This window comes from Ischnura elegans, chromosome 8 (assembly GCF_921293095.1).
Source record: "Ischnura elegans chromosome 8, ioIscEleg1.1, whole genome shotgun sequence".
Lineage (NCBI taxonomy): Eukaryota > Metazoa > Arthropoda > Insecta > Odonata > Coenagrionidae > Ischnura > Ischnura elegans.
Genome location: NC_060253.1, coordinates 72262281 through 72289103, shown reverse-complemented (window position 1 = coordinate 72289103; position 26823 = coordinate 72262281). Strand labels below are relative to the sequence as shown.

The following is a 26823-nucleotide window of genomic DNA, read 5'->3' as shown; positions in this document are numbered from 1 at the left end:
GAAATTCAGAAACATGCTTTAAGGAATCCGGATCAATCCATTTCAAATCATCCAGGCAATGTTGCTGAACATTTTTAATTATCCTGATTTTTTTATCATTGATTCCCTACAACTACTGCACAAGATTCCCATTTTGTACGTAATGCAGCTTACTCCCGCAAGTGCGTTGTGGTACAACAGATGGCGGTTACGATGCAGGCCATGCAAAATATTTTTACTTGTAAATAATCATTATAGATGTAATTTTAAATGTAATTTTAATGGTTTAAACAAAACTCATTGTTTTAGTAATTATTTAATCAAGCCCGTTAGTGATAACTTGCACTGCACTAGCCCTTGTTTGCACTGCAGGAGCGTGTAAAGTGGTTACATTTTTATTGAAATTCACTGCTACACTACGCTAAATGTAGTGGAGTCTCAGTCATAATTTTTTGTGAGATATTTATTTATATGTGAATGAAGAACATTCTGTTAAATTTACACTTGTTTTCATTCAGTCCCTTTTTAGATATTAACCTGCGGAAAAGGACGTTAAAAGGCTTTCGGCATTGTTTGACAAGCTCTAGAAAAAAAGGAGTGCATTCTCAATGCTAAAATTATACTGCAAGTAGTTTTTTTAAGTATTCAACTCAGAAATAACATTTTATGTGAGTCTCGTTTCCTTCATAAGAATTTACGGCGTTAAAAAGTTAGTATTGACAATTTTTTCCCTAGTTTTTACTGAAAGATTTTGACTGACTGTCTTTTATGATAGAAAAATTAAAAACATGATTTCCAACAGTTTTTTTTCATGATGAACACACTGGTTTTTAAGTTATTGAGATATATTTCAAATAGATTCGAAATTAAATATATGCAAACCACGTTTTTTATCAAAATTTGCCCAGCCGCCCTTTTAAAAAGGGCTGCCATAAAAAAGTATGGCTTGTAATTTTTTTCAAATGGTGTTTTATGATTTTCCACTTGTAGGGAACCAACGATAAAAAATCAGGATAATTAAAAATGTCGAGCAACAAAATTTATCTATATTGGGTGATTTTATATGGAAAGTCTAGAGATGCGTGAAAATCGCAAATGCGACATAGATGCGATGACTGGACTTTTATATTTTTACGCAAATTTGCCTTTTCGGCGGCAAAATTCGTACATTTGGCTGGGACACTCCAGAATTGTTGGCCTTGTGTAAAGTGCAATCCTTGATTCTGGAGTTGTAAATGTGTGGGTTGCTGACACCATCGGTACACTGCTTGGATTTAAATATTCCTTTTGTCTTGCCAATGATCATGATGCCCAAGGTAGTTACTGGGTTACTGTTTGCTTTGCAAGGATACCTAATAATGTTACAATGAATATTGGTGGCTTGGTAAGTTTTCCATCATCAGATATTTTGTGTTGTTAACACATTCGAAGAAAAAGTATTACAATGCTCTTTAGCAAATGAACAATTTTCATTCATATGCTAAAGAGCATTGTACTGCTTTTTCTTCGAATGTGTTAACATCTAAGAGGTGTATGAAGTTTAAACCGGAAGATTGTTTAATTATTTTTTGTAAAAGCAATTTTCAACAAATGCCTTATTTGCACCATCGGTTTCATTACCCTTTGAATTATCTTTAGATGGATTTGAATATTTAATACTAAAAAGTTTTTGAAACCAGAAAATATCAAATGGAAACCTATCGTGCAATTTAAGCATTTGTTGAAAATATTTTCTTCCTCATTATACTGTTTTAATATACTAAGTTCGAGGGCAGCTTACCTGGGTGATAGATCATGACCAGTCCTAATCATCTGTTGGCAATCCTTAGAAACGATTGTTTCCACACTTGTGTTTTCATTTCCGTTCTAGCATGAAAACGATTAGATACATTTTTTATGTTTTCTTTTTCAAAAACCAATAATTCTCATGACCAAATCAGTCGTGTTGAAGAAGCTAGTAAAAAAATTAATAGCGGATGACCCCATTTCAAGCTTCGAACTCTTACGATTGCGGACTCCGCTATTTACATTTTTTCTCCGCCATTCTTCGGGCAATTCCGCTGCGGCAACGGTCAGCAAGTCGACGTAAAAAGAGAAACAACCGAGACTCTTTTTCGAATCGATGAAAAAAATTTTACCCGCGGAGAAAATCGATGAAGAGAGCGTGTCACTGTAACTTTCCACCCACAGTCCAACAGCCACTCTTCGGAGAAGGATGTGCGATACGTAGGCGTGAGTGCGATACTTTTGACCATGAATATTACAGTACAGAATTATCCAGTCAGCCACTAAATGTGTAAACACCCTCCGCACATTTAAGTGGGTTTACTAAAGTCGCCTTTTGCGTCTCTGGACGCTGAGCGATCCGAATTTCAAGAATAAACTATCTATTACTGGGCTAATGAACGATTTTAACATTTCCTGGTTAATAATATTCAAATTCTTCTCGGTCTCTACACCAGGTTAAGTTAGTCACATTGGCCGACGTTTCAGAAAACGACTTCTCTTCCATTCTCATTCAGACATTAACACGTCTTGAGAATGGAAGACAAGTCGTTTTCCGAAACGTCGATCAATACGACTGAATTAACCAGGTGTAGAGCCCGAGAAGAGCTCACGAAAATATCAGGGGTGTTTACCTAAATTTATATTCTTGATAATATGATTTATCAATTTCATAATTTCTCATTGCTATTCCTCGCGGGTGCCGAATTCTCCATATAAATTATTGAAGATCAATGAATCGCTCTTCGCCCAACACCGCGCCGCAGACATTGCTGAAAACCTTTAACATGCGCCCTATTTAGCAGTATGAACTAAGCTACCATGCGACGTATTGCACTCTATGTAGGTATTACCTCTCCTGTTGACATTATAAATGTTAACGTAGGAAATCTTAAGAACACCCATCACTCCCGCAGAAAGCATTTTTTTGCTTCTTGAAGCATTACTTGATGTTGAATAAAGGTCATTCACTCAAAGTTTCGCCCCGAAGGTTACTTTGAGTAGGTCAGGTAAGAAGCCGTCCCAAAAAAGTCATTGCAGGAACGCACATAACATATTTAGCACAATGGGTCCGGTTCATTTCCACGTAGTCGCCACGATGGAAAAACTTTCAGGACAGGTGGGACTGAAACTAAATTAATTAAATCCCCTATATATTTCGTTGCAATATGCTAAAATTTAACTTCATATTTGGTCATTGGCAGACGATTTCAAATGTAACAATATAGAAAAATCCATTGTTAGAGAATAGGTGTCCTTGCCCAAATGGTGCCCTAATCAGATGCATCGCTGGTAGTAGAAACAAGTGTAAAATTTAGAACCACAGGGTTATCTTCGAGCCCATATCCGTGTATGCGATTTTTCCGTCAACTTCGAATATTTTGGGGGAACTGGTGAGGAAAAGGAGTCGGGGAAGAGAAGGGAGTCAAGTGCACGGAGGCGTCGCCCGAAGACAGAATACTCCCTTTTTCTCTCGTCTTCTTTTCCGGTGCGGCGGAGGTTAGGAAATATGGTGAGCTGTAAAAAAAAATGAGAAGCGAAGAGAGCGTCTCTGTTTCTTTTTTGTAAAATATAGCCAATGGAAAGAAGTAGATCGTTCGTAGTTTAGAAGTTGAGAACACAGGATGGTGTTTAATCTTTGACTTCGATATCCGACGCAAATAATCATCAAAATACCGCTTTGAAAAATAAAGTGGAGAGGATTTCCAGGCATTATTTCATCATCGAGTTGATATTTAGAGCTCCGGTGGTCTGTGCTCCTTCGCCAATTTTATATTACGGTGGTGTTTGCAAGCTAAACTTTTAGCAATTTGCGACGAAAAATAGACAGTATCGATTTTTAACAAAGAAACTGAATTTTTTGTGCCATTAAATTTCCGTTTATTTCTATAATACCGTCACTAACTCTTTAAATGGGCAGTAACTTTTCATTTTTTTCATATTTAAGTTTTGAGCAGATTCAACTGTGTCAGACAGGATGTTGTGTAACATGTAACGAGGATTCATGAAAAAAAATTTGCAATTGTCGAAGTGGACATGGACAAGTCTTTGATTTATTAAGGGTTTGAGGATATGGGCGAACGAAGAAAACCTCTTTTTCTTTATTACTCTAATATTCCTTACTCGTCTGCTGAAAGATCATAAAAAATTTCTATTTCAGGTCTGAGTGAATACTAAAATTTTAACGGCGTTCTGTTGAATACGGATATTGTACTTAGGCATCAAGGGCATCAAAGAATTCGTGGCCCATTTTTGCAAGGTAATAGGATTTTTGTATTTTAATTCGAATTGCCACGATATTAATAATAGTATTAATTTTTATTGAGTTATTTCTTTCACTTGACCTCATTTTTTAAACGTTGATTAGTGTCTTGGAGTGTAAATTCTTTAAGGATTGAGTGTAAAAATGTTGGCCAACATTTCGGTATATTTTTATATCCCTATCAGGGCTTTTTTCAGTGCAAACGAATCACATTTATTGCAAAAAAGACACTGGTCGACTTTATTTTTTATTATGATAGGCTGTTTACCTCGAAATAAGATATAAATATAATTATGCATTGGTGCTAGGAAACTGATTGAGCAACGATATCTGTACTCTGAAAATTTCAAGATGGTAGCGTAAATTTTACACAGGTAATACGTTACGAAATAAAAAACTAAACACGATCGTTGGAGCGGGAGTGATGCGCTCCCTTAAGCCGACTCGTGATGCGTTAATCTAGGGGGCATTATGCACCCTGGAATTCCGTGGGGTCCGTGGAAAAGGCCGTCGTGGAATTAATTTTTCCCCGAACGTTTGAGGTCGAGATGGCTGTCGCCATCCGCACTGCAGCACATTTCGGGACCGAAAACAAGTAAGCTCCCCCTTTCCCCATGCGGATGTAAACTTTTATCAACTCGAGCCCCGTATATATATATTCTAAAAAGAGATGGCCCGCTTTCCCCGAGCGCTTTTCGCATCAATTTTTCATACCGTTTCTCTCCACTTCGTAATCGGAAATACTCTGGGTCGGCTGGAATTGGAGAGATAAATGTAGACCGCTTTTGCTAGGCACCCAACTTGAGGAAGGGAAGTCAAAACACATTTTTTTTCCTTTGGAATTGAAGGCCACCGTCGATTATGTTGCAAACGTTTCTGAACAAGTATATTGGGTACTGTTGTCTATTATTTTTTGCCTTCGTTCGTGTTGGTTACCTTAAATATAGTTATGATGAGAAAGCACAAGGATAATAAAAATAATATTTTTGTTTTATGAAACCAAAGGCAATGAAAAATTATCATTAATGCCAAATTAAAATTACCAAAAATTACAAATTTTAATTTTGACCAATTCTACCGCGCTAGTTCTAATATGATCTCTCCTAGGGATACTTAAGGTATTACTTTTGAAAGATATTACTATTATTATTGCAATATCATATAATAAAGATATCATTATTATATTTGAAAGATATTAAGTACTTATGAAATAAATACCCGCTATTTTTCTAACCTATTTTTTCTATTCCTCTGGTATATTAATGTTTCCCATTGCTTTTTTTGTCTTCATTAGAATTAGTTGTCTTTAATGAAAACACACAGGTTTCATAAAAATAAAATCTTCATTATATGAAACCAAAATGTAATGAAAAAATAACGAAATTTTATTTTTATTTTGACGAATTCTATCGTAGTAGTTCTAATATGATTTCATAAAGGGATTTTAAGGAATCTTTTTTGACCAAAATTGGCGAAATGTCCGCTATTTATCATTTCATTTGAGTTCACCATCGTAAAATAATTTCATCTAAAATAGTCATTTAAGTGGAAAGTGTAAGTCGTTCAAATAAAATTTTTATCGATTGAAACTAAGAAGTAATGAAAAATTATCATATTTTCATTTTGATTTCAACAAATTCTACCGCAATAGCCCTAATATAAACTCTTTAAGGTATTCTAACTGGATCTTTTTTTCACAAAAATTGGCGAAATACCCGCTATTATATTTCAGCTACGTTCTCAATCGTAAAATAAAATCATTTAAAATAGTATTAGGTGGCTAACTTAAGTCATAGAAATAAAATTTTCTTTGGATGAAACTAAAAATTAATAAAAAATATTTTATCGTTTTTATTTTAATTTTGACAAATTCTACCGCACTAGTCGTAATGTGGTCTCTCATAGGGATCTTTTTTTTTGACAAAAATTGGCGAGTTTCCGCATTTCTTTCATTCATTTATATCCAAAATCGTAATTAAATATCATCTTTAATAGCAATTGATGTGGCTAATTAGGTTTTTTAGGTGTTCTAATTTGCAAACAACCAGGCGTAAATTCGTAAAATTACGGCATTTGCCTTTGCCTTTTAGGTATTTGCCTCTTAGCGTTGAAAAATAACATTTGACTTACAGTATAAATCCACGCCGTAAAATACATGTAAATTCAGCCTTGAGGTCGAGCTCAGTACGTAAAATAAAAGTTATTATGATGTTCTCAGCGATTAGTTAGACTGAGGTAAGTGTGAGTAAACATCAATTGCTATAGCGACTGGGGAATTTTGGGTACTGGGTTGGAAGGAAATGGGGGTAGTAGAATATAGATTTGAAGGAGAATAGGGTAGTTTCCTTCATCAAAGAAAACGAAAGTCATTGATTACGATTCGTTACCCACCATTACTGTATTCATGATATACAAATTATTTCGTTTTAGAAATACCAGTTTAGACGAATGGCAATGGTCCATTTTTATCCTCATTTGAAAAGGGCCAGATTGGCGCCCATGCGATGCCACTCCACGTGACGTCAGAGGGACCTAGTTTCTATACGAGAAGATAGGAGTTATACGTCGTCTGAGGTTACCAATGCATGCATGAGGCGCAGAGCTCAGGGAAACATGTCTTAATAATCACCTATTAAAACTGGCTAAGGCCGGAAAGTTTTCTTCATTTGATAAGGTATTAATAATCCCTATTTAAGCCAAGCGCTACCAGCCAGCAGGGTACTCAGCTACCCGCTAGCAGCCTGCGTCGTATCAGCGCTCAACTCGCCTCAAGGTCACCTCACAGGGCGGCAGCGGGAACCAGAAATACGTCACACGGAGAGATTTCCCGGCATTCATACTTACGCGTCGCGTTTTCGCGCTCTAGAAAATTTTCACTTTTCATTTAATCGCGAAAAATAGATATCGTCATTTAAAAATCTGAAAGCGTGAAATACGTAATCCAGGAGTAATAATCTTTGGATTTAGGCAATAAAAAATTAATAGGAAACCACCCTATTGAATTTGGTTGATGCCAATTCATCTGGCCAGAAATAGTGCACATGGTCGCTGAAAATTCTGCCTTTTTGAGAAGGTTTTTGGGGGATAAATCCCCCCCAGCCAGAGCTCAGAGAAAATTTTTAGTTTAATCCATTTTACTAAATTGTATTGATATTGCTTAAAGAATGGAGTAAGGATTAATAAAATATCGCCCAGAAAGCCGTAAAACTCAGCATTTTGAACCATATCTCCATGAATTCCGCAATTTATTAAACTCGCACCTCTCTACCCTACCCCCCCAGCCTTAATTCTGAGCAGCGCCCCTGAAATGTTCCATATCTTATGCCTCATTCACGTTACCATTGGGGTTAACACTTTGTCACCAACGTGGAAACGACGTATGAATAGAGTTTTTATTCACGTTGCCTCAGCGCAACCTCCTTCAGGAACAATGCGCAAAGTGAATGATTTAGCGTATTCTTTGGATGTTCGATCAATACCGATATACGATAACGTATCACCAAACCTTTGCGTTAATATTTCGAAGGTGAAGCGCACTGGTGCTCAATGAAAACTGGTACTGGTAACGGGATGAGCAGTGCTCACTGCTCATCCCGTTACCAGTACTATGGAGTACAATATCGCTAAAAAGTCGTATTCTAATCTAATTTTTATTCGAAAACAAATGATTACTTCTACATTCAAAGTTAACTCCAAAGATGAATTATCTATTATATCTATGAATCTAGTGAAATTTCACGACAAAATGTCGTAAAAAGTTTTTCATGTCATTAATTTTCCTACACTGTAAATTATGTTTTTAGGAAACGGTTTTCTGTCATTATTGTTTTTTGTTGTCATAGAATTTTTTTGCTATTAACTTTTTGTTATGGTTCACGATGAGTTTAGATTTTGGAGGCTAAATACCTTTAAAATGTCATTATTTTATTTCTCTTTGTTGCTGGTTATAATGATGTATTCTTTTGTAGGAGAGTAGGGATATTGTTCGATGACCTAGAACGCCATATTAAGCGAACGGTATTAATCATGCCTGATAACTTACCATGCGTCGGAATTATCCTTTATTGAGAGTAGTAGGTGTTAATCTATAGTTGCACTATATCTTCCGCTAACTCCAAGCCAACTCCAACAGCCTTTATAACTTACCCTCTCCAGTTAGAGGCATTAATAATGCGTTCAGTCAACTTCCGGAATGTGACTCAAGGTGTCTTCCTACCTCCCAAGAGAATTTTATTTGCAGTCAAGGAATGCCGAAATTCGAAAACTTTTAACTCCACGATCCTAAGTTTCCTCAATGTATGTTAAACACTCGTGCGTTTGGAAAGATGCATGGGTGAACACGATCTAAGCAAGGAAAAGTTATGGAGTTGATCGTTTTTTTAGACGATTCTGCAAGAGTTATGAGGAATAATAAACTTATTAAGAAACTTTAGAAGGAACTTAAGAAAATCTCGATGCCATACAAGTAGAGATATGTGTCAGTAATTTACATATGACCCAGAAAAGTCGTAGTTGATTTAGAAGCAGTTCACTCCTGCGGGTTTTTTTCTCTTTATAACCCGCAATGAAGACCTTACAAAAGCCTCCCTTGATAATGAACGAAGCTAAGTCACTTTGAATCGAAGTATCCAAAAAACCTGCGGCAATGTATGGTAATTTTTATAGTTATTCACTAATCCTAGGAAACTAGAGTTATCTGTTTTAACTGCCCGGGAAATTCATCTGAAATTAAAGGGAAGTTAAATCATTACTTATCTCTAAGATTTGCATGGAATTTATTGAAATAAAAAGACATACCTAAGGTGGGAGGAACGGAAAACAGTGTAAAACATGAGATAAATAAGGAAGAATATTGAATAATTGATAAGGAAGGTTTTTTGGATATCGCTAAAGCTACTCGCTATTCTAAGTTTAGAGGGCCTGTGGAAATATTGATCAAATTCGTAGATATACTTGTCTATTCTTTTTTTGTAATTTTTATTGAATCTCACAATAGTCAATGGCATCCTTACTCTCATGATATACTCCGTACGTGCTATGTTTATGCTGACATCATTTGCACGTTTTTGCTGTTGTTCGATTAATCTTAATCTGTTAAGAATGAAATGTCACGAAGAGTCTAGCGTTTCTCAATCATTTCATCTTGTCGAGTCTATATGTATTGCGTATGTAATATCTTGTCTGGTAATATTACTTTTATATAGCGCCTTTTTTCTTTGCGGTATTTTATTTTCATTTAGGACCGTATTTTCTTGAATTCAACTTTCAAATTCTGATATATTGGCGTTTCTACCAGGGTTCCAATCCCCTCGAGTACCACGCTTACACACTTATTTTTAGCATCCACGTATATAATGAGGAACGAAATACAATGTGCAAGGCAAATGAATTACTGGATGCGTTGGATGCTCGATCAACACGGATATATGCGATAACGCATCGTAAAACCTTTTCATTAATATTTCAATGGCGAAACTAAAACGTATTGAATAATTAGCGCATTTTTATTTTTTTCTACAGCACTAATTTTTATATGATCTCTTATAGCTCTACTCAAAGGATCTTTTTTTTTCAAACATCGGCGAAACATACGCTTTTTTATTTCATTTTTTTTTACAATCGTAAAATAATATTATATAAGATTATAATTCAAGTGAGGTGTTTTGGGTGTTCTAATTCGCGATCAACCAGGCTTTAAATTTGGAAACATCGATATTGATGTGATTATATGACGATTCAATAAACTCGCTTTGTTTTTTTGTCATATTGTCCGGGATAAATCTTCAAGCTCAATGTTAACCCACTTACCGATTAGATGTCAAGCTGAAATTTACAGGATAACTCAGCACTAGATGAAAATGCAATATTCTTACACCTTTATGATTTTTACTGTATCTCAATTGTCATTCAGAATTTAAAATTACATATGGAGATTAGTTCAAAAATAGGCCACCAAAATGCGATGGCCGCGCTGCGATCTTTTAAAGGGACGATATTTATATAAAGCCATAACAACAAATTATTTTCATCATCAAAGTTCGCTTAAAAATGAATCAAAAAATTAAATTAACGTGTATTTTTTAGTGGGAGATAAATCGTTGTTTTTTATAAAAAATTATTTTTATTCTGTATTATTTTTCTGATGAGCATATTTTTCACATCATATCTTTCTCCATTTCTCTGTCCTGGCAGAGCCGGCTAGGTTGGAAGCCCTACGCTTCGCCGAGTCCCACCGTAAGGAGGTGGCAGCGGCCGCGGCGGCAGCGGCTGCAGCATCGGCGGCGAAGGCAGCGGCGGCGGCGGCTGCTGGAGGCGGTGGAGGCGGTCGAGGGGGAAGGGTGGGGGCGGGAGTCGAAGAGTTGGCCCCGCAGGAGCAGCCGGCGGTGGCGCCATCGGCGGGGGTGGAGGAGGCGGTGAAGCCGTCGGCCCTGCAGCCATCAGCCGACAATGCGCTCGTGAAGGCGGAGGACGTGGTGCGGGTATCGGAAAGCCCAGCCGAACTCTCCGCCGATAAGGTCGAGGAGGTGCAGAGGTGAGTTTGACCCTTGTTTAGTAATGAAAAATTTTCGGTTCAAATCGATTTTTCGAGAAATCGTTTTTAATCGAAATAATAAGCTCTAATTCTCAATAAAAATCTATATTTAAACCGAAAGATCGATTGATCGAAAAAAATTGACGGTTCTTTAAAAAAAAAGTTTGTTCGAAAAAGTTTATCTTACACTCGAAAAACACTCGATGGAAATTTTTCGGTCAAAAGAGTTTTCGAACAATTGATTTTTAATCTAAATTGAAAGCACTTATTTTCAACAGAAATAGATATTTGAACCGAAAGATCGATTGATGGAAAAAATCGACTGTTCTTTTTTAATATAATTTGTACAAAAATATGTTTATTGTACATTCGAAAAACACTCATAATACACAATTGATTCGTAAAAAATTCCAAAAATATAATTCGAATACATGCTTGAATTATTAGTAGTAAAAATTAACAAAATCAAACATATACAAGTTATGGAATTGCCACTTGGAACCATTCGGCTTCGCTAATTTCTTTAGAAAGATCAACTGGTTGAGATGATTTCCTTATGAACGAGCTTGCTTTCCAATTTTACCTGGCCTTTGATCAATCGGCGTGGATGGCGTTATCACAGGCCGATTATGTCGCTGCTGAGATCAAAATAAATAGTCAATATCGAAGTCGAAAATTCTAAATCTTCGAAAACTTCGAGTTTGATCGTAATTTTTTTTAATTTAAAAATCGATTTTAGATTTTAATTGGTATCGATTTTTCTATCTCTACCCTCGTTGTGCCGTGGAACAATAAATCGCTTTACACTTGCAGCCGAAAATTGCTATGGGACATGTTTTACTATTTTCTCTAACGGCTCTTCTTTTATTTATAAATCTCAAATATAGTAACTGTGGTTAAAAAATATATATGACACAAAGAAAAAAATATATTGTTTAAGAACTTATTTAGGTTTCAAGGAATACAAAGAACATTTTATTTTCAATTTTTCAAGGAACCAAAGACCGATTCAACCACTGAACTTGATATGCTATGTGTTTATACATACTCCATTCAGAGGACAAACGAGAACATAGTTTCTAAGGAATAAATTTGCATGAGGATTAAAAATATAGCAAACCTATAATCTAAAATCTGCCATTTGTTGGGGAGTCGAGGAGAATTTCAAAGAGTAGTGAGGAGCGTTAGTTATCAGAAAGAGAAAATAAACCAAGAAATGCTTCTTTGTTATCTGTGCAAGCTGACGTCGCACATCGAAAAACATAGAGGCCGTGTGTTTCTGCGAAAGTGCTTTACCGGCCAATAGCGTGGGTAAACTTCTCTCGGTATTCCCACCGGGTTAGAAATTCCATTTCTACCGACGTTCTGATCTCCGACTCGGGGCTCATTCTCAGGACTGCTAAATTTCGTTTCTTAAAGAAGGCCAATTTCCACTTTTTTGTGAATATTATTTTTTTAATTCTCGTACAAGTACATTGTGGAATAACACAGTATTCCCTTCAGGTTTTCTTGCTTGGAATTTCCTTTGATGGAGTACTATCCTCCATCATAAAGAATTTTTCGTACTTGCAATTCCTTTATTGTAAGGAGGTTGAATCGAATTAAAAATTTCCGAAAAAACGAAAGGCATTGATTGTGATTCGTTACTCACCATTAGTGTATTCATAATATACAAGTTATTTGGTTTTAGAAATCCCAGTTTAGACAAATGTTAATGATCAATTTTAACCTCATTTGAAAATGCCCAGATTGGCGCCCATGCGATACCACTCCACGTGACGTCACAAGGACCTAGATTCTTTACGAGTAGTCAGGAGATTTACATCGTCTGAGATTACCAATGCATGCATGAGGTACAGAGCTTTAGGAGCGCTGTACCTAATGTATGGGAATCATGCATGGGAAAAGTAAGGGAATACTGTGTTATTCCGCAATGTACTTGTACGAGAATTAAAAAATTAAATTCACAAAAAAGTGGAAATAGGCCTTCTTGAAGAAACGAAATTTAGCAGTCCTGAGAATGAGCCCAGAGTCGGAGATCAAAACGTCGGCAGAAATGGAATTTCAAGTGAGAATTTTTTCTCACTTTTTTCTAGTGAGAAAAAAGTGAGAATTTGCTCCATCGGGAAACACCCTAAAACCATTCTCCGCCCTTGGTCAGGTACATCGTGGAGACAATCACCTTGACGACGGTGACGGAGCGTCGGATCGTGCGGGAGGCGGGCCGCTCGGAGGTGGGCATGGGAGTGGAGGGACAGTCGCCCAACATGGGGCTGGTGCCGGCGGCGCAGGACAAGCAGCTCAGCGGTATCCTCAAGGGGGGAAAGCTATGGAGGAGCGCCTTGCCAGGGGACCTCGGGGACGTCCCGGACCCCCTGCCCCAAGGGAACAGCCTCTCCGCGCCCGGAAACTACTCACAGGCACCCAGGTACGTGCCATCTAGGATCTATACCAATATAATATTTATCACAAATATAACCTAGGTAAGATGAGACACAGTATGAAACACACAATAAAAATAAAAATTTTTATTATGGTTTGAAAATAAAATGAAAAAAAGAAAATTCTTAATTGAAAAAAATATATGTAATTGTTCAAGAGAAACCTAAAAAATGATAAAATGGAAATATAACTTTTTAAAAATTATAAAATGAACAAAAGCTACTAATGCAACAGAAAAATGATAAAAATTGTGGAAAATCGTCAAAAAAAATTGTATGTTTGGTATTAACATGTTTTGGGCCAATCAGGGCCGTTCCCGGCCTCCGATGCCGGTTAGGTTTAGTCATCTTAATTTAGAGTGCTTCTGCACGCGCTCACTAGAAGCCTGTCTTTCTAATTCTCCTGCACTAACACTGGAAAGGTTACCCTGGACCCTTTACATTTGTATTGTCATTATTTTCCCGCGTACGCACTTGCGTACAATCATCGCCGCTGAAGAGATGGTATATATACTCACCGCCAACTGGACCATCCACTGGTATATAACCCGGTCAAATTTCAGTATCGACGACGACGACGGCTCGCACGAATTTAAATTGTCACTGACACTATTGCATTGACAGAGTTAGGAACAAGAGTCCCTAGTTCTCAAGTTCCTAAGAGTTAGGAAAAAGAGTCACTTAAGAACTGGAGACTCTTTCTTCCTCCTAATCTTCGGAAGGATATAGTGACACCGAAAAATTAAATTCGTGAGAGTCTATTTTTTAAAAGTTGAAATTATTATTGAATTAATCTTGAAAACCCACGTTGAGGTGATTCCACACCTTGTAACTTATCCCTGCGCATGTCCATCTCAAGAGGATAAGCAAATCTTTTTTCTCTTTTTTCATTGCCTCAATTTTCAACGTTGATTTCTATCTTGGAGTGTAGGTCTTTAAAAATTAAATAAAAATTTTTTGGCCAACGTTTCGGTGTACTCTTATACCTTCATCAGGGCTATGAAGGATATGATATCATATGACCGGGAATGAATATGATTACGTTAATTTAATAAATTGTTGTCGCAACGTAAAACTTGCTGCATTACTTGAATTTGCATTATTTTTATGGATTTTTTTTGTTATACATTTGAATGAAATACTAATTGAGTTCTGCTTCTGTTAAATACCAAGCAAACAAATTTTTTCTGTATTGTGTATAAAGTGGAATAGTTTCTATTGTATTACAGTGTCTCATTTGTTGACAACATTGTTATATCCAATTGTATCCATTCTACCGACGGTCAGCACCAGGTACCTTTGTGTGAATTATGAATTTTTTTCTTTTCTTTTATGCATATATTGAATCTGAAATTGATGTGCAGTCATTTTCTCGTTGGCCTGGTGCCTACGAAAATAAATAAAATCATCATTAAAATCCACTAAAACATTAATATGGAAAATGTTTCCATAGATATGATTGGTAGATATCAAAAGTGTTATGAATCCGTTTTGTAAATAGTTGCTCTTCTGTGGGCAGGTCGTCTTCGCCCTCGGCTCTCGTCCCGGCGAACAGCGGGTCGGAGCAGGCGGTGGTCTCCCGGGATGCCCACCTTGGAGGCAGCGGGAACAACACCATCCGTCGATCGGTGCGGTTCCACGACTCCACGCCCGAGGGTGACCCTCAGAGGGATGCCCCTGGCCTCCTGTCCCCTTGTCAGCCACCCCCTGGCTCCTCCTCGCCCCCTGAGTCCACCGAGCTGACTCTGACGTTCAGGCTGGCCGGAGGATCCAATGGCCACATCCTCCTCTCCAGCCACCAGCATCAGCATCCTCCGGGGAGGCCGGACTCGGCACTCCGGCAGCTCTTCCCCTCTGGATCACCCGGACTACCAGACCCGGAGTGCCTACGGAGGTTGAGGTATGCCTCTTCTGGAAGTACTTCATCCATTCATAGAATTTCAATCTTAAGATTCGCAATACTGCAGTCAGGGGCGCAGTGGCGTAGCCAGGTGGAGGGTTCGGGACCCTCCCCCCCCCCCCCCCAAAATATAAAAGCATAATTATTTTTCCTCATAAAAGAAAACAAAATATTGAAAAATCATGAATTTACTAAATATTTCTTTAACAAATCAAGTTTTTTTGATTATAAAAAGTGTTCAAATTAGTTTAAAACCCATTACTTAGTATGTACCCTGTTTTTCAAAAAATTTCCCCCCTGGTTTTTGACCCCTCTAACCCCCCGAACAAAATTCCTAGCTATGCCATTGCAGGGGCGGTCTGGCCTGGTTGGGTGGTCAGCATTCGCCGAGGGCTCCAAGCTTAGGGGGCCCCCACAACACTACTCGGGTCTATTGTGAAGCGGATATGAAAGGGGTGATAATAAAACAACTCCGATAACTTGGACTAAGTTTTTTTTTGCTACATATTATGAAATATTTCGTTTCCATTTGTTGCTTTAATTACAACACACTCAGAGGAAAAATAAATAAAATAAAGGTGTCAGAGGAATAAAGAGAACCTCATGCTTTATTGAAAGATTTATTCAAAAAGGTTATTTGAGAGGATTTTAATTTCAGAGCAGTTTCAAGTAACGAATTCACTAAACAGATAATAGAACTATAATTATGTATATATCTTTTATAAGCTGTGAAATTCTCATGCTTCATGGTATTTTTTCTTATGAAATTGCTATTTTTCTTAGCTCTTATCTTGCTTTTACGAGCCAGAATAATGTCAGAATCCAATTCCGGGCATGAAATTTCCTAAAATTTTCCGGGGGAGGGCTCCCAAATCTCCCAGTAAGGAGAGGAGCTCCCAATTCCCCCTACACCACCCCTGACTGTAGTTATATATTTCTCACTTTCCAATACCTGTTCAATTACCTCCTAAAGGCTAGCCAGAAATTTTATTTCTGGGGAGCTTGGGTGGTGTACAGGTTGCCTTTACAGGTTTTTTTAATTCATACTTTGGAAAACCCCACACTATTGTAATGAAACACACACATGGAAATGAGAAATGGTTGGTTGCTGCAAACCAACCGACCGCAGGTTGAAGAATAAAGAATAGGAAGATGTCTTGTGCATATAATGCTGAAAGCTAAATTCATAGTTGGTTATTTGCAGACAATAAAGCTTGCAAAAGAGCTTGCTTTCCCCAGAGAGCTGTGCATGACTGACTTATTTGGCCCAAGCCATGAGGAAGTCTGCTCAGCTAGCTTCAGCCTGCAGAAGATGGAAAAACCTTAGCTAGTCTACATTCAAATTCACTGGCAAACCTCTGAGGGTTAACTTACAGCTGTTGTTCTCAAGTCTACACAAAACCTGGGCATCACTAGGCTGGAAAAACTTGGAATTGTGTATTTTAATTACTCTCTTGCTACTCTTCCCCTTTATCCTTGGTTAGAAAGCTATGGCAGTGAAAATTCAGGCTTAAGCAAGCTTTTTTTTTTCAAATATATAGAGAGCATATCAATGAATGTTTATCTAGCTGTTGGAAAGCACCCCAAAAGTGATCCTAAAAATTCTGCATTTTACAGTTCCACTAGGTGCACAGTGGGCTTTGTGCCTTCAAACAACAGTAGACAAAATCACTTCAATAAACACCTTATTTAAATTTATTTTTTATATGCTTACTTACTAAGTCTTATGTAATATTCAAGATATCGAAGTGCTTTTGTGCATTTTTGTACTGATGAGTGGAAGATAAAGACTCAAAGTAATGGTTGAAGTTGTGTATGTTTACATAATTTCAGAGCTCAAAATCTACATAATTATGACCACATGAATAACTTAATGAATGATGTAATGCTCTGGGGCTTGATGGAATGGTAAAATTCATTTTGGTAATTTATTTTTCCCTCCACAGCCTGTACTATCAATGCTCTCTAATGATTAGTCTTAAGAGTAGCAACAATGATGTCTATTAAAGTGGTTCTCCTTCATAATGTTGCACAGTGTACAATTCATTATTCACATTAAGCATGCTGATGAAAATTTTCAATGTGGAAATAAGTGGAGGAAAGAAGTATAGCTGAAATAAAACCAGCCTGCTGTTTCTTATGAGTAGTAAGTGACTTTGGCTTTTCAGTTCCCATCCTTCGCCTTGCTGTTAGCATATGGTTCATATCTCTGGCATGCGGGAAAAATGATTGAACACTCATAGTACCAATTTAAATTTATTAAACAAAAATCAACTAGTTTCAACACCAGTGGTGTCATTCTCAGGTTTTTGTACAAAGGTCTTACAGTAGGACATGTAAATTGGCTGGCTTTCATTCAATGAATTTACTTGGAAACTATTAGTACTTACTTATTTTCATTGAATGCCTACATCAATAATAGCCCGGCACTTCATGGTATCCTTTGCTTGTTGTTCGGTTGCTTGGCTCACTGCTGAAGGCATTGACTTTGCAGTCTTAATGGCTCCATTATCATCCTTTCTATATGGTCATGCCCCTTGTCATAGCATCTTTTGTCTCCACACAGATCGGCACCCAGAGGTAGGACATCGCCTCCTGCGGCAACGGCCCTGAGCCCCAGTTCCTCCATGCTCATCGGCGGGGACGGTGGTGTGGACCTGGACGAGGAAGACAACTCTCCTGGGGCGATGGCCAGGACCAACTCTCAGATCCGGCGGACGATCGAGAGGAACGCTTTGAGGAGAAGCCTCCTGCTGGTCAGGGGCGCAGAGCCCAAGCGGAGGGGTGGAGCGTCCGACTATGGACGGGGGTCTGGCAGCGACGAGGGAGGCAGTTCACTGGTGGAGCGGATCCGGCAGCTGACGTGCGGTCTTGGGGAGGGTGTTGAGGATGGCGATGAGGAGGAAGATGAGGAAGTGGAGACAGAGGATGAGAGGATGAGGGAGGCAGGAGAGGGGAGCTGCATTATTGAGGAGGTGACCGTGCAGGAAGAGGTGGAGGAGGGGGTGTCAGAGGAGGTGGAAGATGTTGACGTAGTGGACGGTGTGGCGGTCCGAAAGACCGCAGACAGTGCACCTGAGTGGGCTGGCAGCGGAATGATCAGGGACAACAATGAGGCTCTGCTGGCCAAGCCTCGCTCGGTATTGGTCGTTCTCGAGAACAGTCCCTCCTCCACGCACTCTGCATCCTCCTCTTCCTCCACAAACTCCTTTGCAAGTTCTTCTTCCAACTCCAGTTCCTCTTCTGCTGCTTCCTCTTCTTCTTCTGGGGGGTCGGCCTACAAGAAGCTAGCAGACCTGTTCTCGAGGAGGTCTGCCGTTGAGTCTTCTGAACTACCCCCACCTCCACCACCTCCTCCACCCCCACCACCCCCTCCCCCATCAGGGTACCAGTATCCCCCCCACCCAGGGTATCCAACACAGGCGACGCTGTGGGTCGACACCTCTTACCAGGGGATAGTCGTGCCTACGGGACCGCAGCAGGCTCTGCCCCCGTCGGCCTTTGTGGGCCCAAAGCAGGCTGTGTCTAGGGCAGCTGCCACAGCCGAGGCCAGGAAGCAGTTTCTGTCAACGTTGAGCGTAGCTGTTCCTGGGGATAGGTCTTCCGTGGCCAGTCACAGCACTGCCCAAACAGATGCTTACAGCTTGGAGGATATTGATGAGGTAAGAATGATAATTGTCTACTGAAGATGACACAATCATAATCATCAAGAGCAATACTTAGACACCTCAAAATATCAGGTGGTGACTAAGTCCAAAAATTGTCAAACCAAGATGGTGGAACTTTGACTATGCTAAAAACTTGGTAACAGTGCCTCCAGATATTCCAACCTCCTTGCTTTTATCTCTTTTATTGCCTCTATTAATGCTATCAATCTAGCAATAAATCAATAGAAATTATGACTCCATGATAATTATTATAGTCTGAATTGTCAATGTCCCTTATGTGTGGAAGGAGAGAGAGATAGGTATATTTTTAATTCTACTCACATGTTTGTTATTTTATTATTATATTCATATTTATAGTTTACTAATATATATAATACAAGGGTTAATTGGTCTTCTTTATTACATTCTAATATTTAACAGTGAATATTTATGTCAAGCTTTAGATTGTTATTTCGTAGAACTGGAGCCAAATTTACTGATTCTAATGCGTCCAAATAAACTGGAATGTCCTGTAAATTTTCTCATTACACTAAAAGAGCTATGAATTCTTAAACATATGATTATTATCCTTCATACTTTCATGCCTTTCAAATTTTTATATTTCTTTACAGGTTTTGGATGGGGAAGCTCTGCCAATGACGCACCCTCCGCCTGATGTCATTCAAGTGGATGGGAGCAATGGCCAAATGGATGGAGTTACCAATGGCAATAAGCCTCTCACAACAGATTCCAAAGGGGTCTCCACTGAGAATGACACTGTTGTGGAGAATGGCAACATCAGCACTGGAACCACGAATACAGGCGGTGTTGCCGGAACAGTGGATGAACTGGCTCTCTTTGTCCAACGTGATGCTGGAAGGATAGAACGAATCAGGAAGAGGTATGGCTGCATTTCCATTGTACATACATTGATTTCAAATTCATTTTGAAGTATTAGTGATTAAAAGTTAGTGGTAATTTTCCCCTAGGGATGAGTTGATTCCACTTTTTTCGATTCTGATTCCAGTTCTGTTTATTTCAAATCGATTCTAATTCTTTCAAGTTGATTCCTGATTCTTATTTCTACCGATATAGATTTATCTGTCACAAAGACAATTTTTCTCTTTCGAGAGTGGCTCGTGAACATGCACCATTTCAAGGTAATCCATTTGTCGCTCCTCCCAACACATTAACATTTTGGTAGCCTTGGCTGTTTGGGTATGTTCATAGAGGTGCCTGTGCACTGGGAGTATCTTCCATAAGGGCTTAGCTGCCACTTTGGCTGCTCAGGTATGTGGCGGCCTCCATGCCCCAAGCTTATAGTCTATGTTCAAAATGTTCATCTTCCTGGAAGCGGTGGAATCAGAGTCAACGTTAGATGATAAATTCTCTACTCCGATTCCATGCCTGAGAATCAGTGGAATCGAGAATCGACATTTGGAATCGGCTCATCCCTATTTTCCACAAATGCTTTTAATTGCCCTTACACAGTTGGTTTCATACATTTTATATTATGTTCTGGTAACTTCTTCTCAAAAAAAATTGTTTGAAAACACTGAAGGCGAAAAATTAGGGGAAAGACTGAGGGAAAGAGGAGGGTAGGAGATGGAGGGGGAGAGAATAGACAGTTGATATTTACGGAAAGGAGAATAAGGCATTTCTTTTATAGATATATTTTACTACTGCATATTCTAATCTCTCCCATATACATCTCCTATTCTTGCACTCTTCTTTTTCCCAGTAGTCTCTACCCTACTTGTTTCCTCTGTAGGATATTTAAGCAAAATGGTCTTTGAAGATATCACCTGAGGACAATAAAAAATGTATTGAAACTGGTAATGTAAGGAAAATCAAAGTATTAGTCAAAAATTGCCAGTAACTTTTAACTTACTTAACTTCTTAATCTTTGTGCTTAATTAAATGATAGCTTTGAGTGAGCATCAACAATACCATATTGCAATGTCATCCATTTTGAGATTAATTATTTCAGATAATTATAGTTATACATTTTTGTCCAACTTGAATAATTAAATGCCCTTAAAAATCTTATTAAATAATGAAATAGCATTTAATAAAATGTCAAAAAGGCTGGATAACCGAGAAAAGCTATTTTCATGATAATTGCGGAATATATTTTTTTTAATGTTTGCGTTGCCATTGCTCAGTAACTAAGGAGTTGCGACCCCACGTCTATAGATATAGATTTTAAAAATGCCTAAAATTGTCCTCCCTACCACTTCCTGAAGTATTGCAGATTCCTCCTGAAACATCCTGTATGCTCCCCAATGCCCAAAATAGGTGTTTTTGCTAAAGTGCCATGAACTTTTAACACAGCTCTACAATTTTCTCTATTTTATTAACCAATTGATGATCATGCACATTTTACCCATTCCACAGGTACAGTCTCTCCGACAATACCACCTCCGCCTCCTCTGCTTCCTCGACCACTAACACGATAACCACCACTGCATCGGCCAGTGGTACCACAACAACCACCACAATGACAAGCTCCTCTGCCCCATTGGACCCAGAAGCAGAGGCTGCCGCAGACGACTACGGTTTCAGCCGACGACCGTCCGTCAGGGGTATCAAACCTCGCTTCGGATCCACATCCCAGATCCTCCAGGAGATCTCGGCAGCCGCGTCCCCACCTCCACAACTCGTGGCTTCAGCACGGTCACATCTCACGTGGCCACACCCAGCAGAGCAGGGGCAGCAGGCAGCTCAGACTAACCCAGTAGCCGCTGCTGCAGCTGCTGCGGCCAGGAGGAGACAGAGGGCAGCAGGGCTTCCAATCCTGCAGGAGGAGAGCGGAGGAGTACCAATGGGGATGAGGGGGGGAGGTGGTTATGGGGAAACCACATCCGTTGGGCAGTACTGCAGCCACATGGTACCCAACACAGGCTCCTTGGACAGGGGAAGGGTCAGCGCCATGGTCGCCGCACCAGTCTATGGTTCTTCTCCCCCACCTGCTTCTTACATTACCCATCGTCAACCCATGTACCATCCTCAGCAGCCTTACCCATCCCCTAACCAGCAGCCTCCCCACCACCAACCACACCCCCAGCAGCAATATTACTACTACCATCACCATTCGCCTGCCGATGGAATGGAACACCAAAGTGGCACCATGATTGGAGCACCGGCTAGGAGGTATCCTGCCCCGCAACAGCAGAATCCCATGATGCACCATCACCAAATGGGTGGCCCGGCCTCTCAACCAGTGTACCAGAGTGCTGCAGTGTTGTCTCCCCACGGCCAAGCTCCACCAGCGTATTCGCAGCAGGGACAGATGATGGCACATCCTGCATACAGGACGGCCCAGCCTCCAGGTACTGGCGTGCCACCACAGCAAAGACCACCCTCTCCGGTATCCTTCCCCTCCTCCACAGCCCCATCCTTCTATGGGCAACCCTCACAACCTCAACATCCTCACTACAACCACCAGTATTATCCCCAGGGTCAAACCCAGTACCAGACCCCGAGAATGTATGCCCCTTCGAACGGCAACAACTCTTCGGCAAACCCACAACCACCCCAGCAGCAGTACTACCACCATTACCAACAACAGATGGGGACGTACCCTGCAGCAGCATATCACCAGCCGTACCACTCACCTCAAGGGGTTGGATCTCCGAGACCAGGGCAGCATGTCGGTGGCTATGCAGTGCACCCAGGGAGTGGAGGGACATGGGTACCTCCGCCAGCAGGATCTCCGACACGAGTTGGAAAGAGGGCTGACCAGCAGGAGAGGGGCGTTCCAGAGGGAGCCAGTGCCTCACCTGGTTTCCCTCCGTTGGACCATCAGCCTGTGGTGGTAACCACCTCCACTCTTGTCATCTCGGATACTACAGGGACATCATCCGCCCCTGCCCTTGTGACATCAGTTTCTGCATCGGCAGCAGTGGTGTCATCTTCCACCTCCACGTCATCATCAGTTTATTATGCAATGAACGTGTGAGATCAAGTGATAGAAAGGCAGGGAGAAGTTACTCCGGCATAGATAGAACATAACTACACATTTTAAAAACAAATGTGTCTTAATTGGAGATGATTCCAGATGGAAGTAGTCATCAAATCAAGTTGGATTTCTATATGTGCATATCCTGATATGCAGTACATAGATAGGTAAACCCCTTGTTTGACTTCTGAGATTACAGGAACATAATATTTTCCATGCAAATCATTACATTACTGTTTCTTGATATTTTTAACTACTCTTCAGAAGAATACCTAATTCCAAAAAAATGTTTTGGTAAGCAATGGGTTTTATTTTGATGCTGTTAACCAAAGTTGCTAAGTATGATGAAGCGGTATTTTGTGAAAAGCATTCAAGTCACAGAAGCATTTAAAAATGCAGCACTGAACTTTATGAGCATATAAGTTTCGTTGTAGCTGGTGATAAGTGATTAAATACTTCACTCTAAGAACTTCAAATTGTTTCATGGATTGAAATTCAGAAGTCTTCGAGGGAAAAATTCCCAAGTTTTGGAAAAGGATGGAGTTATTTTGCCAAGTGCTGATGTATGTACTTTAAAAAAAGTTAGGGAGACTCTCAGGTGAGTTTAAATCAGAATCATCCAGAATAGCAACGGAAACATTTGTGAAAACTTTTTGTTCTTGGAAATGTTCATATAACAGAAGCAAGGTACCCTGGTAAATTGAAATTTATCATCTATGATTCCTGAATGGCTTCCATGGAGATTGATGCACCATGATGTCCTTATGTTAAAAGACCAAAGTGGATTAATTGTTAAGTGGGTATGTTACCATGTTTTTCTGATGACCTGGAGATTATTTCCTAATAATACTTTTGAATATCATGTTAAGTTTGGAAAAATTAGATTAATATCTTGATGAATACCCAGACGGCACAGAATCCTCCGTATCTAATTCGTATGCAGATAGTATCCATCGACAAAAAGCGACGGAGCGGTAGTCAATGGATACTATATGCATACGAATTAGATACGGAGGATTCTGTGCCGTCTGGGTAGTAAATCCTTTATGCTCCAGGAATGGTCAGAACAGAAGATACACTTAAAAGTTGAGATTTTTCAAGAGTAAATCAAAGATAAATGCCTAAGTGATTGCCCATTAAATTTGGGATCAAGTTTACTAGATAATCTTGATGGCAAGCATGGCCAACCAAAACTTTGGTGCAGAATTTTTTTATGGCTGAGAGAAATTTGTGAGATAGAGACCTCTCCTCTGTTTTTTAAAAGGATAAATTTCTTTTGTATAAAATGTAATGATGCTTGTAAAAATTCAAAACCTTAGCCCAAAAGTATCTATGCATGCCACCAAAAAAATATAGGAAATCTAGGTATAAAAATACGTTGTTAGATTTTGCATAAATATTTATAGAGTATTTAATTTTTTACCTAGAAAGTGACTTTCATTTCTGTTGTACAAATTGTCCAATTTGTATTGTAGCAGAAAAGTCTAGTTAACTGTTATACTGCTAACAAATGAGCATGCATGTTGTATCAATAATAATGTAAATATATATATACATATATGCGTAAATATCGTTAAAATATGTTGTATGTTTCATGTGACTTACTAATGTTATTTGTACGTGAGTTATTAACCTCTTAACATTCTGTATAATAACTATGTATGATTGAGAAAAACCAAAACCCTCTAAATATTTCCTAGCAAAATGATCCAATTTGTTTAAAAATGAAAAATTAAAGAGATAAATTTTAATGTGATGCTAAATTAGAGTGAAAAAATCATATTTCCATCATAATTCAAGGGTTAATAGGAATTTCATTGATCCTGAACAACCGAAGTAGCAATGAGTGGGATGAACAGTGAAATGTAATAAAATTTGATTACATGTTAACATCGGCAATTGGGTTTGTCCACTTGTATCCTATGATTCTACGGATAAATAGTTCATTATAATGACTTGATGGCTGAGAATTTGGCCTCTCTCAATAGCTCTTGCTGACTCTTGCAGGAAGAGCAATTTATGGAAGGATCTTACCAGATTTTGACAATTATTACTTCATCAAAAGATTTCCTTTTGTGCAAAGTTCAACAAGAGATTGAAAGAGGAGTCAAATTCATTGTCAACAAGTCATTTGAAATGAATTATTTTATTGATTATGTTATACCTTAAGTCACCCTACATATCTGCCCTGTGAAAAAATAAAACTCTATCTATACTTTAAGTCAATGATTGTCTCATTTAAAAATTCAGCACTATATATTAATTTACCTCTTACTCTCCAAAGATACCTTATGAAATTGAACAGGAATTCCAAGGCATTTTACCTCATTTTATTTTAAGAAGCAGTGATCTGCTACTCAGGGGCACTGCTAGGAATTAAGACTAGAGTGTTTTAGGCACAACTTACACTAGGAGGTCTGGATGGTATGTATGTAATACCCGCCAGGGTAAGCAGGAGGTGCGGGTGCCCTCTCCCAGAAAATTTTTAAGATAAATGGTTCAAAATGGTGAGTTTTACAGATTTAGGAGGGATATTTTATTAATCTTTACTCTATTCTGTAAGCAATATTATTCCAATTAAGTAAAATGGATTAAACTTTTAAAAATTCTGATCTCTGGGGGGGGGGGGGAGGGTAATCCCCCCAGGTCCCCCCTCGCTGCACCACTGCTGCTACTTCAGGTTTTTTTTTTCAGATCTAAAGAGAATTTTCTACTTTAATTCTGTTCTTATGCAGCCTTCACATCTTGGACCATGCCCTACCTGATCTCTTCTGTTGACCCGGCAGTAGTTGCACCTCCACAATCAATCTTAGAGGTCACCTCTACGTTTTCCAAATTTGAAGTGTCTTTTCATTGATTTTATGTAAGCAATCATATCACAGTCCCTCTAGAGGGTCATTTGAGACAAAACATTTGAAAAAATATTTTTGGGAATGATAATAAATATTGAATTTTTTAAATGTACTCTTGAGCTTGGTCATTGATCATCTCTCAGATGACCTCCACGAAATCTACTGCTACATGAATTTTTGTGTGAAGAGTCATGTGTAATCTGAGAGATTAAAGGCAAGTAAAAAGGTGAAAACACTTTATAATTGAATAGGAATTGGGAGGAAAGAGGCATGACCGCCATGAGGGGTGTAAAAATAATTTGCATGTGGGTACCAGGGCATATGGGAATACGCAGATATGAAAGAGCAGACAGAGCGGCGAAAGAGGCCCTATCCGATTTAGAACCTGACACATTGCTGGTACCTGCTGATCTCAAGGTAGCATGGAAAAACATCGTTCTAAACCAGTGGAAGGAACATTGGAGTTCCCAAACAAGGAACAAACTGTATAGCGTGAAACCTGACGTGTCAAGGTGGGCCTCATCTGTCAGGGGTATGCGGAGAGAGGAGGTTGTCATTACATGACTGAGGATAGGACACTGCATCATGACTCACTATTCACAGAAGATAAAATCCCACCTCAGTGTAATGTGTGTGACTCCGTTATCAATGTCAAGACATTTCTTGACTGAGTGTGATTTATATCGGGTATGGTGAAATAGAATGGACCTTGTCAGAGGATTAAAGGACATGCTCCATAACGATCCTGAGCAACTTCGCCAGGTAAGAAATTTTTTGAAAGTAACTGGCATTCTACAAAAAGTTTAGCATAACTTAACGAACTTTTTAGCATAATAGATGGTGTGGAGCAAAATGACCTCAGTTGTCGACGCACCCTTTAAACAAGATTTCTACTACTACTCAGATGAGGCAGACCATTGCTAGGTTGACAAATTTAGGAAAAAACATGTTTATCGACGTAGTCCATGGCTATTTCAAAAACATAGACCCTATTACTTGATGGGCTTGATCCTTGTTGCAGGTTTTGACGTTGGGCTTTGGAATCACTTTACCCTCATTTCTTTTCTGAAGAGGGAACAAAGCCAGACAAAATGTGGTTAAGGTGGTTGCAGCAGTGGAGTTGAGTGGAAGAAAAGTTTACTGGCACACAGTGGCGCCGACTCCATGGAACCTGAGGGGGCCCGAGCTCCCTCAAAAATTCGTTATGGGTGTGAGGAAAAAATGTGTCAGGCTTGTCAATTTTC

General features: G+C 39.1%; 1 protein-coding gene across 1 annotated transcript in view; it reads left to right on the top strand.

Moving 5' to 3' along the window:
- LOC124164435 overlaps window positions 1–23293 on the top strand; it is a 525330-nt gene extending 502037 nt beyond the window's left edge. Inside the window, exons 2-7 of the mRNA XM_046541759.1 lie at window positions 10439–10778; window positions 12940–13206; window positions 14739–15119; window positions 17686–18781; window positions 19399–19667; window positions 21164–23293. Coding sequence (XP_046397715.1) covers window positions 10439–10778; window positions 12940–13206; window positions 14739–15119; window positions 17686–18781; window positions 19399–19667; window positions 21164–22727 — 3917 coding nt within the window. The 3' untranslated portion in view covers window positions 22728–23293. The remainder of the gene's footprint in view (window positions 1–10438; window positions 10779–12939; window positions 13207–14738; window positions 15120–17685; window positions 18782–19398; window positions 19668–21163) is intronic.
- Window positions 23294–26823: the final 3530 nt, after the last annotated feature.